Source organism: Brachionichthys hirsutus, unplaced genomic scaffold (assembly GCF_040956055.1).
Source record: "Brachionichthys hirsutus isolate HB-005 unplaced genomic scaffold, CSIRO-AGI_Bhir_v1 contig_797, whole genome shotgun sequence".
Classification (NCBI taxonomy): Eukaryota; Metazoa; Chordata; class Actinopteri; order Lophiiformes; family Brachionichthyidae; genus Brachionichthys; species Brachionichthys hirsutus.
The window spans coordinates 485,316-502,752 of NW_027180329.1; the positions used below are offsets into that span (position 1 = coordinate 485,316).

Genomic DNA, 17,437 nt, shown 5'->3' on the forward strand with positions numbered 1-17,437 from the left:
GGACTTCAGAAAGGAGTGTGCTCCAATATCATCTTAGTGCGGACCTGCGGAAGCCACCATGAACACGCACTCATTCTAAAACGTGTTGGCTGAGATGGTGGTGTGTCTCCATCCAGAAAACACCATGTTCCCCACCCTTAACAGCCCCCCCCACGCTTGAGCCAAACCTCAGCTCTTTGGAGCCTGTGTCTTGACGTTTTTCTTTTTTTCTCTCTCTCGTTTGGACAGTCAGCGATGGGCTGGATACTTCACCATTTCGTGCTCTCCTTATCTGCTCCTCTTTCCACCCGTGATGATTGAAGGTGGCTGCAGGCCAGTAAAAGCTTGGAGTTAGGGGTGGGGGGGTTGGAGAGGAAGAAGGCTAGAAACAGAACAGAGACAGTGCTGCTGGAAAGGGCAGGCTTTCATTGAGCAGAGAAACGTGCGCTTCTCCTGAAATGTTTCTGTTAACCCAGAACTTTGAACAATATTGATCAGGAATAACAGGATTCACATTGGACCAATACTGGTAACATTTTGCTCACTTTGTTACAAGTTTATTGTATTTATGAAAATGACTTTTTATATATGTATTCGTCCACAAATATATTTCTTTTTTTAATGCATGAAGATTCTTGATCACTCGTTATATTCCCGTTATGACTGGCTATATTGTATTCTATTGTGGTTGTTTTAAATCTTTAAAATGAACTTCTTGGGCTGATTTTAGAATATTTGTTTTATGTTTTGTTGTGGCATCTGCCAGGATTTGCTATTTTTCATTGTTTAATACGGTTTAAAAATTTCCCAGTATTTATTCTACGGGATCTTGAGTCTGTGCTGCCCCCAGGTACACATTGAAGACATTATGCTCAGCTATCAGTCTCTTGTTTATGACATGCAAAAAATGCGTGGAATCATTGGAAAAAAAAAATCCTGGCCATTCTGATATGTCGTAAAGGAAGGGAAACTGTTCTTCAGATTTCTCAAATCTGTGCTGCTAACTGCACACTTTGCTGCAGCATTGCAGTCATGCCGTTAACAGAGATGTAAGAAACACATGTACCGGTAAATGAAGAATATATTCTTTGTGACTCAAGGAGAAATTTGTCTTAAAATATGATTTCACTGCAGATTAAATATGCAGTGAAATATGTATTGTGGCACACAAATGAGACCAGGTAGAATATTCCGTGTGATGAGAAGTAATTTGTTCAGCAGCTTCCTGTACATCAAATGATTGCTATGACTATGATGCTACGATATTTAACTTTACAGTATATGAAATATAGTTTTAAATGATTTATCACAAAACACAAGTTTGATTTAGACTTTTATTCAGTATATATGCACAGCTAATTACCATGATGAAACCCTGGCAGATTATGTTACATATTTGAAACTACTGTAAAAGATCACTGAGAAACCTCAGGAAATATTTTGGGTGCAGATTAACAAATGTCTGAAATCCACTCAAATTAAATGTTTAAACTCAAAGTTGTCAAATATTGTTCCTCTCGATGTATCACCATGTTCACAATAACTTATTTCATCAGTGATTCCGTGAGCATAAGAATAACTGCCATATTACTCTACTACGATGCAAAAGAAAATGTTAGTGTTCATTTGCTTTAATGAAATGCTAACACCAGCAGGGTAGCATGAAGGTAGAATGTTATCATTTGTGCATGCTAACATTTGAAGTTAAAAACACAGTTATTAGTTTCAGGGGAAATGTCAGCCCCGTGTCTGCAGGGCTGGCATAGAAACTAACTAAAAACATAGACCAGGTGTAAAAGTGTGACGGAAATAAGTTTAAAGAGGGTGTCGACAAATGTTGCGTTTAGTCCTCTCAAAATTCTCAATTTTTCTGCTCAAACTGCCAACTCACCAGAATGTAAAATAATCACTCTGCAAGAATAGCACACCAGGTGACATAACAACTGTAAGTGGTTGAGCAGCTTCTGACTGCAGCCAGTTTAAAGTACTTCATCTGGGGATGGATAGGAGCGAATTAAGATCTATTATAGCCATGAGGAGGAAAAGCATAGAAGTGAAGCTTTTCAGGCACATGAATTGTCTATGTGTGTGTGTGTGTGTGTGTGCGTGTGTGTGTGTGTATGGGGGGCGGGGGATTGGCAAATAGCAGCAGATTAAGGGAAACATTTGATAATCCCGCAGGAAACAGTGAGCAGCACTTTGAGGGCAGTTGTGACCCAGTGGTGCAGTAAGTTATTTATTTAGTAGACTTGACAGCACCGTGTGAGGATGTTGTACCTGAGGCGTGAAAGGAAAATAGTTGCAGTCAAGCAGAATTAGAGAGAGAGCGTGCACTGCTTGAAGGATGGAGGTCTGAGCATAAATCTGTATCGGCAGAAAAGATTTAGGAATTGAATACAGTTCAAAATATACAAACATTCCCCAGTGTTACTTACATCGAGCGTCTCTAGTAGCATCAGGCCGTGTCATGTTCAAGAGTAGTGCTGCTTCTCTGCCGGTCAATATATCGTGGGTTTTATTTTGTCTTGATTGTTTGGTTACACTCGGTATGTGTCTGATGTGTACACCATACCAGCAATCAGGTATGTGAAATGTATCTGTATCTTTTCTGTTTCCCTCCAATACAAGGCATGTTTTCCCTTTCCCTGCAGGCCCACTACTGGAAACTGGCCCCACTGTGTAATGGGTAGCAAAGCAGCATCCATGCATTGTGTGCTACGATGCATGTGCCTCCTCTTTCTCCACTTGTTTACTGCAGCTCAAGATGAAGACTTGAGAAGTAATCATTTTCTCCTCCTTTATTATTTATCTTTGTTGTCTAATCATTAAAAACTGTTAAATGCAGCTGAACAAAAGTGATTTCATGTATCATAAATGGATTTCATATGCTGTAGGAATGGACTATCTTATGCTGACTGTTCGTTTCCCGTCTGCTTCAGGTTGTAGAACTGCACCGTGCGATTTAGTGTTCATTCTAGACGGCTCTTGGAGTGTTGAAGATGTCAATTTTGAGATAGTGAAGCAATGGCTTGTCAACATAGCAACAAACTTCAACATCGGACAGAAGTTCACCCAGGTTGGAGTCGTGCAGTACAGCGATGACCCCGTTTTGGAAATAGCTCTGGGGAAGTACTCCTCCAACAAAGACCTCATCAAGGCGATGGAGTCCATCGAGTACATGGGGGGAAACACAAGGACAGGGGCAGCTATCAAGTTTGCTACAGAAAAACTGTTTGGCCTCTCTGAGCGTGGCCCAGCAGGCATTTCCAGGATTGCTGTTGTCCTCACAGATGGAAAGTCTCAAGATGAGGTTTTGAAAGCAGCAGAGGCAGCAAGGAAAAAAGGAGTCATTCTGTTTGCAATTGGAGTTGGGCCAGGGACAGAAGAGGCTGAGCTGAGGGACATTGCTAACAAGCCATTTTCAACTTATGTTTTCTCTGTCGAGGACTACAAAGCCATTTCCAGGATCATACAGGTCATATGACAGAAATTATGTGAAGGTGAGTAGCTGCAGGTCAAAGTGTCATTCTACTCAAATATTATGAGGTCAAACATTCTAATTAGTTAAGACATGTCCCTGTGCTTGCCTGTTTTTACATTTCTTCGTATTTGTTGGCTGCAGAGATCGTTTGTCCAGCAAGAATCCCTACAGATTCCCGCCATGAGAAGGGTTTTGATATTCTGCTCCATCTAAATTTGGGTAAAAAAGCCAAGAAGACAAAGGGAACATTCCGTGGCATTAAAGCCTATGAAGTGACATCTCATGTCGACTTAAGTGAAGCGACACGGTAACGATCCTGCTTTTGTCTTCTCTCCGCGGTCATCATACCTGTATTCACACGTCTACCGACCTTTCATTTTGGTGACCTAGGACCCTTTTCCCTGACGGGTTGCCTCCGGCGTACGTTTTTGTGGCCACACTGAGGTATCAGGGATCAGTCGGACTTGAGGAATGGGACATATGGAGGATACAGACAAGTGATGGGGAACCTCAGATGGCAGTGACTCTAAACGGACTGGACCGCACAGTCAGGTTCACGACAACCAGCAACGCACCAGGTGGAACTCAAACGGTTTCATTTCAACAACAGACAACACGGGTAAATAAAACTATCTCTTGTTTCTAATGCCAGTTGACTTTCAGAGCATCATTCTGCACTGTGGGTAAAGAAAAATACTAACCTGATAAAGAAAGTACACGTGAACAGATTAAATAGATCAATGCAGCTGATTTGAATAATTTTCATATACTGCAGCATTAAAACAGCCTCATACAGGAAACTTACTATAGCAGGAGACTCCCAGAGGTCGTTCTGCTAAGACATCCATTTGACTGTAATTGTACTGTAATACATACTGTTGTTTGACTGTACTTGTACTGCTCTAACATTCTATCTAATAAATGTATTCATCATCATCATCATTAAAGAGTACTGACTTTGTCAGTATTTAACTTGTCTAAAAGAATGCAATCATACAGCATAATATAGATAATCAATGTGAAGTGCATTTTTCTTTTAAACAGCCACTTCATCCTTTGTAACTCTTTTCATCATTTATAAAAGTACAACTCTTACATAAAAATGTATTTAAACGAATTACAGTCATATCTGTAATGTCTACATCAGCATGGTGCCAGCAGTTACAACCCATGAATTAATGGCTGTTTACTCTCCTTTGTGTGTGGAACAATAAGCTGTTTGATGAGAACTGGCACCAGCTACGACTGCTGGTCACCGAGGAGGATGCCACTCTTTTTGTTGATGACCTGGAAATTGAATCCCATTCCTTGGAGCCGCCTGTTGGAATTTTTATAAATGGAAAAACCCAGGTTGGGAAATATGTCAGGAAGGAAACAACAGCGCCAGTAAGTTTATTAACATCAACAACCGTATTTTAATGAAGTACGTGTTGTTGCTTCTGAGAGAGTCTGGCCGGATGACAGTTTGACTAGTATTGTATTTATATTTGTATTTATATTTACATTTGTATTTAAGGACTATTTCAGCAAACAGGGAAGTGCTATAATTTTAAACATAGTATCACCAGTACTGCGTAGTAAAAGTGAGCCCTTTCTCCACAAAGCCTCATTAATATTAATTATTTGTTTCATTTGGCATGTTTTGTGCCATATATGCCTATGGGTGCATGCATTTGTAATAAATCCTAATTACACTATTGTTGTAATTTGCTCTGCTGAATTGCTGACGGCGCTGTGATTTACTCAATGACACAAATGTGTATCCTAAAAAAAAGAATCGTTCAAGCAGAAGAAAGAACTTAACGTCTTTCATCATAACGGTGGACATTAGCATGAAACGCACCTCAGTAGTGAATTATTATGGCCCTGTCGAATTGAAACCATCTATGGGCCACTCTCAGCGAAGCCTGAAATGATAGCAGAATAGTTAAGCCTTGCTGCAGAGTACTCCCACATCCTGGGGGAGGTCAAGCAGCAGGTAGCCTGCTCAAGGCTTAATGAGGGCATGCTGTTTCCGTGAACAGTCGAACCATTTTGATCCACTGGGGGGGGAGCACTGATAAAACTGGAGGAATTGCGGCTGCACAATTACCCCTGTGTTTACAATTAGTACTTTTCATAGCTTGTTTGGAATCTTCAACAGTTAGCTGATGCATTTTTAACAAAGCTTTCTCTTACATTTTCAGTTTGAAATACAGAAGCTTCGCATTTACTGCGACCCAGAGCAGAACAACCGAGAGTCTGCTTGTGAAATACCAGGAGTCGTGAGTATGCCAGTCTGCGCATTTTTCTTTCTGTCCAAAAGCCATAAAGAGAACTTCTTCGCACCTACTTCTCACCTTATCCGGCTCCATCTGTTTCTGTTCTCACATGCACAGTTTGATCATGCGTTAACCCTTCCACTCTGTGCTGCTGTATATTCATATGCTCAAAATTAAGTCACTATTTACGCCATCATTAGTTGAGTCAATGACCAGCTTAGAGCATTTTGCTTTTACCATAGTTTTTTTTTTATTATCTGCTGGCTCTACATTTGTGTGTGGAACTTTGTTTTGAATTAAAAATTAAATACACGTTTTGGACAAGTCGTTTTGAGGTTATTTTTTGTTCATTTCAGTGCTCCAACAGTCCTGATTACACTGATGTGACTCCAGAACCTTGTGTTTGTCCTCCTGGACTTCCAGGAGTAAAGGTCAGTTATGTACAATAAAATCTTTAAAATATTTTTGCTTTGTCCCCTGTCTCGTGTGCGTGTATTCCTTTTCATGGCCAGCAGCAAACATGGAAAACTATCCGACAAGCACACACTAAGCTTTGAGATCTGCTTTTGGTTTGGCTATAACTCAACCTTGTCCAGCTCCCAGTCTTTATAATTTACAGTGTCAAGATTATACTATAGAACAGATCCATCATACTGGGGCCATCACTGGCTTGCAGATGATCATTATTGGCCCACAAAGTGCTCAAGAGCATCTTATCGTAAACGTAAACAAACACAGCATGAACTGAAGATAAAGTAAACCAGTCCACACATGAGAATATATATTGTTAATAGATTTATAATTAATTAATTCACAAGGAGTAGCACAACTTCCAAAATGCACAAACAACCTATTTAAAATACTTAATTCCACTTTTCTCAGGGAGAACAAGGAAACCCTGGCAAAGCTGGCTGGCCCGGAGCTGTTGGTGCTGATGGTAAGCCTGTGAGTACTACATAGTTTAATATACAAATATCAGTGGTGAGCCAGAGCTAGCAAACTGCATCTGTAGCGACCTGCACGGGCAAAAAATATAGTTGTGTTGATTTAATAGCTGTTGTGTCAACCCACAATGGCTGAAAGAAGGAGAAGAAATGGATGCACATTTGTTTTCAAAACCATTGTCAAGACTTGTCCAATCATTTTTAGGAAAATTGGTCAGAAAGCTCTACACCCCCAGAAATTTTGGGAATACCCGAAAGATTACCCACAAGCAGCCTTCTCCAGCATAACACAGAGCCACGGAACACTTTTTGATCTGTATCCACTAAGAACATAAATGACTGTACTGGATGCCATGGGTGATTTTGCAGGAACATTTCCCATTGATCTTCTTGACTTCCTTCAGCAGAAAAATCTAAGCGAGCGCATGGGACCCCTGTCCCCCTATTGTTCTAAATAATATTGCAATTTTATGAGGTTATTGGCTGAAGGTCTGGATGTGAAATGCAAGGCCCGCCACTGACAAATATAACATACAATTATAAATGTCACATGGCCTCCAAAATGCTTGTTAATTTGGTGTGTTCAGGATTGCTTCAGAATGATAACAGTGGTAAACACACTCTTTTTTTCCAGTGGATAAATTACAAAAAAACTTCGACTTAAAGAAACATTGATTTTGTGTCTCTAAAAGTGTGTACTGCAGGCTGGTCAAAACCCTCATTTAAAAATCCCTGCAGCCCAAATTCACCCAAATGACATGCTCACTGTGAGCATGGTTCTTGTCTTTTTAAATCTGCAGGGTATCCCTGGCATTAGAGGACATCCGGGGGTCCCAGCACCACCTGGAGTCGAGGTAAATGTCGCCTAGTTTTCCTGTGCATTGAAATGACAAACAGCAGAAAATGAAAAGCTGGTTTCCTTGGGTGATCCTTTCAGGGGCCTCGTGGACCTGTTGGGTACAAAGGCGAGCAAGGAAGGCCTGGGGTTCCGGTAGGAAGCTGTAGTAACATCCATTGATGTTCATTTCTGATCACTGCTTGTGTAATATGTCTGTTTCTCTCAGGGTGACAGGGGCATGACTGGATTACTGGGATTACCTGGGCAACCAGGAGAGAAGGTGGTGATGTTTTTTTTTTCTTTTTTTATTCAAGCGTGGTAACTGCATTTTTGTTTCATATTATTGCATCCAGATGTTATATAATATTATTTATTGAAAATATAATCTGAGCATGGATAGTGGGCAAAATTACTGGACCCCCTGCTTGACCACAGCTACGCGGATTTATGTAGAAGAAACAAGAAAGCGTTAAAAGCACACATTGAATTGTAAAGGTAAATCTTTATGAGAACAAACGTAGAATTAACAGGAAATCCCTGTTAAACACATCATCTGGACCTGTTTGGGCATCGCTGCATCAGTCACTGTAGAAACCATGTGTTATGAACATAAAGCCAGATCCCCCAGGAAAGTATATAGTATGTAGTGAGGGACCAGAGTACAGAGAATAAAGGCTACCAAAGATTCCTTGGATATGTTCATATTTTCTTTCTATTGTTCTGTCCTTTTCTGAAAAAGTTCACTTCACAAAAGAGGCAGACTTGCATCTTTGTTTCCTTTAAAATTAAGATAAACACAAACACAAATATAAAGACCCAAAATCTCCAGAAAATGCATTGACCAGAGTGAGTTTGGTCCCACATGCTAAAAGTCATACATGTGCTAATGCTGCATTCAATGGCACCGTAAGAATGAGAACAAGAATCTCTAACCTCTGGAAAATAGGATTCATGACCTTGAAAGCAAGATGATGTCAACATAAAAAAGTTTTTCAAGGATTTACAAGGAACATTTAAATAATTTAATGCAACCAGCAGCCATGGCTGTGCGAGATGAAATATGTTTCCGGTGAGTGCAGTTCAACTGAAGTTTTTCCACAAAGAGAGAAATGATCCTTTGAGAACTGAAAGTTTATTATCATTGTCTTTTATTGTGCACGCCAACCTGGATCTGTGTAGCTGAGCACCCCCCCCCCCCCCATCTCTACGGGTTTAACCCAAATGTTTGCTCAGGTCACTTTAACACATGTGACCAACATTTGCATTTGGTGTCATTTTGAGGAATAGTGAGGTGACGCATCCTTTCGAGGTTGCATCACCTCAGTTGCATCATTTCACCTTGTAATTTGTGCGGCCCCCGGGCATCCTCACCAGCTGGCCAATATGACAAATAGATGTCTCAGCCATATGCAGACAGGCATGCACACAAAGTGAATCATCCTGGGCCATTTATCCCATCATTACATTTTCATTCTTGATAATAATTTTTAATAATAATTTTTTATCAGTGAGGCATCTGAGGAATCATGAACACTGAGATGAGAGCGATTTTACATCCTTTTTCATTTGTAATCAAAGATAACGGCCAAAACCTGCATATAAAACAGAAAGTTCATGAAAACATTGCTCAAACAGGTTTTAAAAATGGGGTAAAATATTTACAATGCTGCATAAAATATAGTCTCACCTTTCAAATGAAACTATTACTACTGAGCCATGTTAAACCACCACATCTGTTCAAAAATCAAAATGAGAAACAGCAATAAATGTACAAAGCATATGATTTTATGCATTTTAAGAGCAAGTAAATATTGACCTGACCATTGCTGAAGCAAACTGATAGGATCACCAGGAATATTACAACTCATTTGGAGCTAAATAAATATGAAAACCGAAATGTCACCCTGCGGGTGGTAAAAGTGGAAAAGTCAGAAGATCACAGCTAAAAAAATATGTACAAAACAGTAACCTCCGATGCATTCGTCACCTCCTTAATCCAAACTGACAATTTCAAATTGTAATGGCTGGGATCTGCATCTCATTCAGAGTAAGATTTTCTTTGGTTATAAACGCAAATATAAAATTGAAATGGGTATATTCTCATTTTCCTGGCTTGGACATAGAGAATGAAAGCACGTGTGATAATTTAAGTCAAAAGTGCTTAATTCAAGGACACAAAAGCTGTTTTCACAATTTGTGATACTTAGTCACGTTCACCAAAATCATTAATCGGCTTAGAATTTAGTATTTTTTATTTTTATTTTACTATTATCTCCAACACCAAGATGTTGGAACACTGTAAAACAATGTTTTATATTATAGGCTTACCGGTACATTCTTATTCTAAACTGCATTCTGTTTTTTGTCTATACAGCTCCCTGCAGTTTATTGATAAACCCACAGCCCACCTTTTTGAATGAAAACCTCTTTATCTTCCCAGTGAAAACACCTAAAATGAGCAAACGCACCAGACATTGCTCACACACACCATCTATACGAGCAGCCGCCCATATTTTGTCATGACTGCCATTTTGAGTTAGCTTTATTGGATATAGCTTTAGTGCCAAGGTGGCAGCACATGAGGACAAAAATCCTGAAACCTCAACTTGGGGTAGGATTTTCACCACAACAAATAGTTTAGATGAGCCAAGCCGTCTTCAAGTGTTAAAGTCCTAAAGATATATATTTTTTTACTTTTCATTTTGTCAGGGCTCAACGGGATCCCCAGGAATTGTGGGCTTACCAGGAACAACTGGTAAAGTGGTAAGACTGCTGCTCCACACAACTTCATAATCATTCAGTTGGTTGCAGCTGGAACATCCTCCATGGAGTGGTGTGATTTTTCCAGGGACACAAAGGAAGCATGGGACCTGCTGGGCCACCAGGTTATCCAGGAGAATCTGTATGTATGAAACAGTTCAGAATCAGTCAAGAGAGCATGTTTACAGTGTGTGGCATCATTTTTCGCTAATTCCAGGGCCTTCCTAGCAGAGATGGAAAAGATGGATTACCAGGGAGACCAGGTCTAAAGGTCTGTTTCTCTTGACATCACAGAGCAGTGTAATCCAAAACTCATTCAGGATTAGGAGAATAATAGCCTGAGGACTGAGGTTGGTTAAACGTGCACGTTATCAATGGAAATCAGGGTTCCCAAAAGCAATCAAGTAAATGTGGTGGTGTCCCACAGTCACCAAACCTCATTTCAATCTAGAAAATCAAAGTTTTAATAGCATCGTTTATCTTCTAAATCCAGCATGATAAAATAGATAAACTATTTCGATGATAAAATGAGCTCTTCCTTTGATAATTGTTTCAGTACATTTTCAAGCAGAAAAAAATACTTTTTTTTTTATTGCTGTTAAGGCCTCTTCAATCTAAGTAATATTATTTTCTTTTATTATTCTATTATAGTAAATGAGTCTTTGGGGTGACTCAATGGTGTAATAAATAGAATTATTCATAAATGGATGGAAGAGCCTTTTGGGTTTTGGGCTGTGGACATTTTGAATTAACATTAAAAATAATAATTTGCAAGAATTAGCTACCTGATTAATGTTGAGAATAATCATCAGATTATTTTACATTCAAAACATCTGTGTTTCAGCCTATAATTAATGAGTGAATACCAACACAGCTGTAAATGCGTTTTTTGTTTTTCCAACATATTAAGGGAGACGCTGGGGCCGGAGGTGTTCCAGGTGTCGATGGAAGGGAAGGCCAGCCTGTGAGTCATAAAAGCCGTCACGGCTCACTGCACATAATTGCTATTTGTAGGCTGTTTGAGCCGCTGCTCTTTTCTTACATCTTTACATTTAATCCCAGAATTTGAGGATTTCATGTACATTTAGTTTGAATGAAATATCAAATATGCTATCAGACTAATAATACATTGGATTTCTGTGTATTAACATGCAGTTAGCGGTGCAATGAGTCAGTCGCACAACAAGGATTGTAAGCCATGTTTCCACCAGAACAGGAATGAAGGAAGGAATGAATGAATGAATGCCTTCATTTTTTTTCATTTTATGACTCCAGCAATAACAACGCTGTTAAACATTTATAGGTGCATCATGTCTTTTTAATTTGTGCTGTTATTGGGCAGCATTATTACTGACGCAATGAAGCAATTAGTTCACTGTGAGAGGAAGTTAACTGGGACCTGTTTTTGCAATCACTTTGCAAATACTGCATTTGAAAATGTGGTTTTATTAAAATTGCCACTTCTATTAAATATTGCAAAACTCCTATATACCATGCTAGTGAATACTAGTTCTTATATTCAGGATTGGATTAACAAGTACACGTTTTTTTTTATCCTGTTTGGCATTATTAGATGTACTGATCTGCTTCATTTTCTAATCAATGTCCTCCCTTTTAGGGAATGCCTGGACTACCAGGAATTACTGGCCTAATTGGACACAAGGTGAGCTGAAGCTCAGACAACACCTTCCCGATGTAAATGCAAACTAAAGGGATCGGCTGCTGTGCGTCATTCTTCTCATTTATTAAGGGTGAAGCTGGTTTACCAGGATTTAGGGGCGTCAAAGGATCGACTGGATCACCAGTGAGTTCACAGCTGTTGGAATATTGGTGCATGCTGCCTCGTGGTAACACTGAGCCTTAAGAGACACAAAAGCAATTCCTTCATCTCATGTAGGGCGACTTCGGCTTACCTGGAACACCTGGTTCAAAAGGACACATTGGACCAAAGGTAATATTTTGTCCCTGTTAGGCAATCCCTTTTTTTAGCATTTAGTATAAATGATGATCTCTTAGCCACAATGATGGTGATACATTAAGCCTGGATTTTGCAATACTGTTTGGTCAGAGAAATATTAATGATGTTAGTAGCCTGGATTGGACACTATCTCCTATCACTTTTCATTCCCAGATCTGCCTTCAACAAGCCAGTGTGTATTGGTACTGGGAATGGCTAAAAACTAGATTAGGGAGGATGCTTTGATTTTTTTTTTCTGCATCTGTAGAGTCTTGCTTAACTAGTAAAGAAAGCACAATAAAACACTCAGCTTTAATGCACCCAATCCTCTTTAAAATGTTCCAGCCAGTGATACGATGTGGTCAGGATGTTGTTTCAAGTTTTATTTCTTTATCAAGGGGAATAGAGGAGAAGCTGGAAGTCCAGGTATACAAGGAACGCCGGGCTCTGAGGTGCGTTCCCATTTAAATAATCGAGACAGAAGGGTTTCTACGCTGTACTATATTTAAATGTAAAGCATTTTGGAGGTTTTAATTCCAGTAGTATTTAAATAAAGAGCATTCTAATAGATAATTATTGAAGTTAAACTGCATTTTATTAAAGGGGAGACCAGGGGAACCTGGACATCTAGGTCACCCAGGACACCCAGGCATGCCAGGCCTGAAGGGCAACAAGGTATATCTACACGTGTAGTTAAACCGCCACGACTCTCCCCTCCTCCAACTCCAAACCTTTATCATTGTATCACTTATATAAGTATATGTTGTTGTTCTTTAGTGGTTTAGAATAAATATATCAATAAATAATAGCAATGTATTTTGACATTGAGTTTGTCCCATGAGTAAAAAATATTTAGAATCCATTTTTTATTTCTTAAGGGACAAAGTGGACATCCAGGTGAAAGAGGAGAGAAGGTGAGATTTGAGATGATGTCATTGGTCCTTAATCACACAACTTGATCTCTGAGTGATTGTTTTGATCCATGTAATGCTAAAATCAAATAATAACTTAATTTTAGAGGTAAAAGGCAAATAATCAGTAGGAAATAAACTCAATACTACTACTACTACTACTAATAATAATAATTATCCATTTTAGGTGTCTAATTAACACAGATTTTTATCTAAAGCATAGTTCTGTTTGACAATATGCCAGTGTGGCACATTACCGGTAATTGCTGTCTATGAGCTCTACATTTGTATAAATATAAATTTTGAATTTCATGTGTCATTTACGCTTTGTCTTTTGACATCTTAACATTCAACTGATTTCTGCAATAATTTAACATGAATCTGTTTTATGCTCATTTTCATGCTACATCATGAAATACAATCACATTATCAAAAGGCCGTTAATGTGATGCAACTAAAATGTTTTACGAAACAAGAACACTCCTTCTAATGTGACGTAATCGCCACGTCTGGAATGGATGTTTTACCCTGTAGTCCTGATTTCATTACTAGATGTTCCACAAGCAGAGTATGAGTCCATAACTTGAAACAAATTATTTTCTCACCAGGGAATGGCAGGTGAAAAAGGAGCGCTTGGTCTACCTGGCAAAGCTGTGAGTTTCCATGACGAGCATATAATGATGAAGATCGTGCTGGGGCGATATGGTGGGTAGCGCTGTTGCCTCACTGCAAGAAGGTTCCGGGTTCGAGTCCTTTTCATCAACTCTGATTCAGTTTTACTTTTCATGGTTTGTGTATAAAGATAGCAAGAACAATTTAGAACCTTTTGGTGATGATCCAGATCACAATGTGGACGGTGTAAATCCAATTAGGAGGGGAATGAGCTGCTCGGCGGAGGTCTGTGCCCTCTGAGTGCTTTTCTAGTTTAACCTATGATGACATATCCACCTGTAATCCTGTAAAACGTGACGCTGTTTGGCCAGCAGGTGGTGCTCCATCATCTTGATGCACACTCAGTGGTCATGAGTCTGCCTTCAGTACTTTTCCACATTAAACCCTAATATGTCCTAGATTTATTTTGTTCTCTGAGCATATCACGGTGCATTATAGTTCTCAAAAATATTTGTTCTATTATCATAAAATCACACATTTAAAGGTTGTGCAGATTGTTGGAGGTGTTGTCTCAGTACTTTTCAGTATAATGACTTATCCTGTCCTTCACTGGCAGGGCTCCACTGGTTCAATGGGACTAAAGGGAGAGGTATGTTCAGCTAAATGCATTAATCATTCCACCTCCAGACAGCCTGAAATAGTGTGTGTACCGCTAATACTGGGGTGATCTTTTTGCCAGACAGGGTCAACAGGGGAACAGGGACAGAGAGGTCAAGAAGGTCAAGCGGGACGTCCTGGACAGTCGGGTCAGTTCGGCCCACCTGGCCCCCGCGGGTTGACTGGGGACACGGGCCTGCCTGGCCCAGCTGGACCTGAAGGAAGATCTGTAAGCTTCTTTTTTTTTTACTTTACTGTTACAAGTATTTTATTTGTGACGTTGTGTCTGACACACTGGAGTCCACAGTCACTGAATATCGTCCATCACATCCAGGCGAGTGAAGTATCAGACAATCACATTCGGCAAATCTGCAGGGATATTCTTCAGTGTGAGTATCATTATGGGCTGCCTGACAATATGATTCTACGAGTTTTCATCTCACATCTGAAATACTTTCATTTTCAATCACCCCAGCTGAGCTGCCTTTATTGTTGCTTGGCAACCAGCAGAGCAGCTGTACCAGATGTCAAAACCGGCCTGGATCTCCTGGTCTTCCGGGCCCAATGGGGCCCCAGGGACTCATGGGTCGCCCTGGAATTAGTGGCCCGAGGGGACAGCCGGGTCATCCCGGTCGCCCTGGTCGTCTTGGAGTTAACGGGCCTAAAGGTAAGAGCAACTCCGGATTATAAAATACATTATTAAAGATGTTTTCAGGACACCTAAAAAAGCACACTTGTGTTTGTAGGAGAACCAGGTTCCAATGGTGACAAGGGGTTCCCGGGTCCGACCACCATCGGAGAACAAGGACCACCTGGGCCTCCAGGTAAAAATGTGAAATCATTCACGTCTTATCAAAAACATGTGCAAACTCATATTATTTCCTTCTATACATAGTTACACTGAGCTGAAAATGGCTTAGTATTTGTATCGCCACAGGTCCAATGGGTCCCCGGGGGTACAGTGAACCAGGCCCTCCAGGCAAGCCTGGGCCCCCTGGTTTAGATGGAGCAGAGGGGAGAAGTGGTAACCCTGGCATCCCTGGACGGCCTGGAGTGTGTGATCCATCCCTGTGCTACGGTAGCATGATGAGGCAGGATCCGTACAGTAAAGGGCCAAACTATTGACACAATAGGCAGGCTCCAGTCCGGAGCTGATGAGGAACAAACATGCATTCTCAGGAAGATCTCATCTTTACAGCTTCTCTCTGTCGGGAAACACAGATTATGTGATCAGCACAACTACATTCCATCAAAGAGAATTAATAACTGGCTGTTCTCGTCTGAACAATTCAAACCCACATTTCTTGACCTCTGGTCGGTGTGGATGATGCATTTCCCCATATTGCCCCCTGATGTTGCTGCATTGCATGCCATTCTATACATTTTGACTGCATTTTAATTGAGTGCTATACACTCACTTAAATAGAAATTATAATTATTTTTTAAGTGAATGATTTCACCAGGCATGAGGTTTGAAAGTGACCTATTTCAGCAAGACAGTGAGTTGGATTTCCTGTGGCTGATGAAAGGCGGGTTCCTAAAACCCTCAGTTTGACTGTCAGGCACTTATAAAATGCTTTTGAACCGGTCAATCATATGTATCTTCCAGGTTAATATAATACTTTACCCCTATTACAATACGAATTCAATCTTTTTTTTCCTTCCAAATGAGGAAGTAAAATGTTCCATCATCTAATGAGATATTGATTTTTTTACCTTGAAATTAAGTGATTTTGTTCCTGAATCTTACTTTTGATTACTATTGTATGGTTATTTATGAAAAGGGTCGTAACAGTGTATTTTAGGAATGACTTGTCATAAACAACTTTCTTTAAAGTGACTTAAAGTGAATCTTTCCTCTTTTTTTTTACCAGAATTAAAATACCTAAACCATTGGTTAACTTATTTTGTTCTGCACTTTGGGCTTTTGAGTTGATGTCAGGATTCCGTCAGATCATCAATCTCATCTTTCGCCTGGAGAATGTCTGACGTTTTGAAGTGGGGTGTGTGTGCTGCGAGCATCAAAAAGAATGTGTATGATGGTCATGGAAAGGAAAACAGATTGCCACCAGGGTCTTCTTCAAAGCACACAACGCTGTGAAACTTGGAATGAGCGCAGAGCTTCTGTCGGCAGTGTGTGTTGGAGTGTGTTTGAGTGTGTGCAGGAGACCTGACCTGAAAGTGTTTAGTACACTTTGTACGCTAGATGGCGCTACGGGGTCGCATCCCAGCCTGTCGTGGAGCGTCTGTAGGAAGGAAGAACTCTTCTTTTTCAATAGCTTGGACCGCAGCCATCCACCACATGAAAACCTCGGAGTATTTATGTCTTTAATTATCCCAGTTCGGCATCATGTTTGCTTAAAACTCCTCTGAGAACGGAGCTTTCTGTCAGAAGGCTTCTAATGAACTTGTCCATTCAAAGCCAGCTTTAATAATGAAGATGGGAGTTACTGTTGCCCATAGAAACCTGCAAGTATTATTGCAGGTTTAAGGTTTAATATTTAAGCTATTTAATTAGCATTAGATACATTTGGAGATTTTTGTATATTGCATGTTTATGGACTGTGGGGAGGAAACCAAGGCAGCCGATACAGAAACAATGAGCCAACTCCACACAGGAAGGCCCTGTCGGGATTTGAACCCAGAACCTTCCTGCTGCCAAGCTTTTAACACAAAAATAAAATATAATAATAATAATAATAATAATAATAATAATAATAATAATAATAATAATAACCTTCCAGAGTAAAGTGGAAATAGGTGAAAATGTTACATTTTACTGCGTTTGCTTTTGCTATTTGCTTTTGACTGAATGAAATTAATTTGCTTTAATCAACGGTAGGGATTTAATGGTAATTTAAAAAAGGACTCGTAGGATTTAAGAGCTAACTGCACACTATTAAAATAAACATAAACCAAATAAAAACATATATTTACAAATGGTTAGAATCCGTTTTCTTTCACTGCACTTGAGAATTGTTCACTATCGTATAGTTTTAATGGCAGAACATATAATCTGGCCCACTTGTGGGCCGCG

General features: G+C 39.9%; 1 protein-coding gene across 1 annotated transcript; it reads left to right on the top strand.

Annotated features, from left to right (window-relative positions):
• Positions 1-2,661: 2,661 nt before the first annotated feature.
• LOC137912913 (collagen alpha-1(XXI) chain-like) lies at positions 2,662-15,557 on the top strand. The gene is given in 28 exon segments (XM_068757042.1): positions 2,662-2,758; positions 2,919-3,479; positions 3,602-3,767; positions 3,851-4,079; positions 4,676-4,846; positions 5,647-5,724; positions 6,078-6,152; positions 6,604-6,666; positions 7,466-7,519; positions 7,603-7,656; positions 7,730-7,783; positions 10,213-10,266; positions 10,352-10,405; positions 10,481-10,534; positions 11,174-11,227; positions 11,882-11,926; positions 12,014-12,067; positions 12,161-12,214; positions 12,619-12,672; positions 12,824-12,895; positions 13,099-13,134; positions 13,740-13,784; positions 14,360-14,392; positions 14,483-14,629; positions 14,735-14,789; positions 14,876-15,067; positions 15,147-15,224; positions 15,338-15,557. Coding segments are annotated over 28 exon segments (2,871 nt in total). The 3' UTR covers positions 15,526-15,557.
• Positions 15,558-17,437: the final 1,880 nt, after the last annotated feature.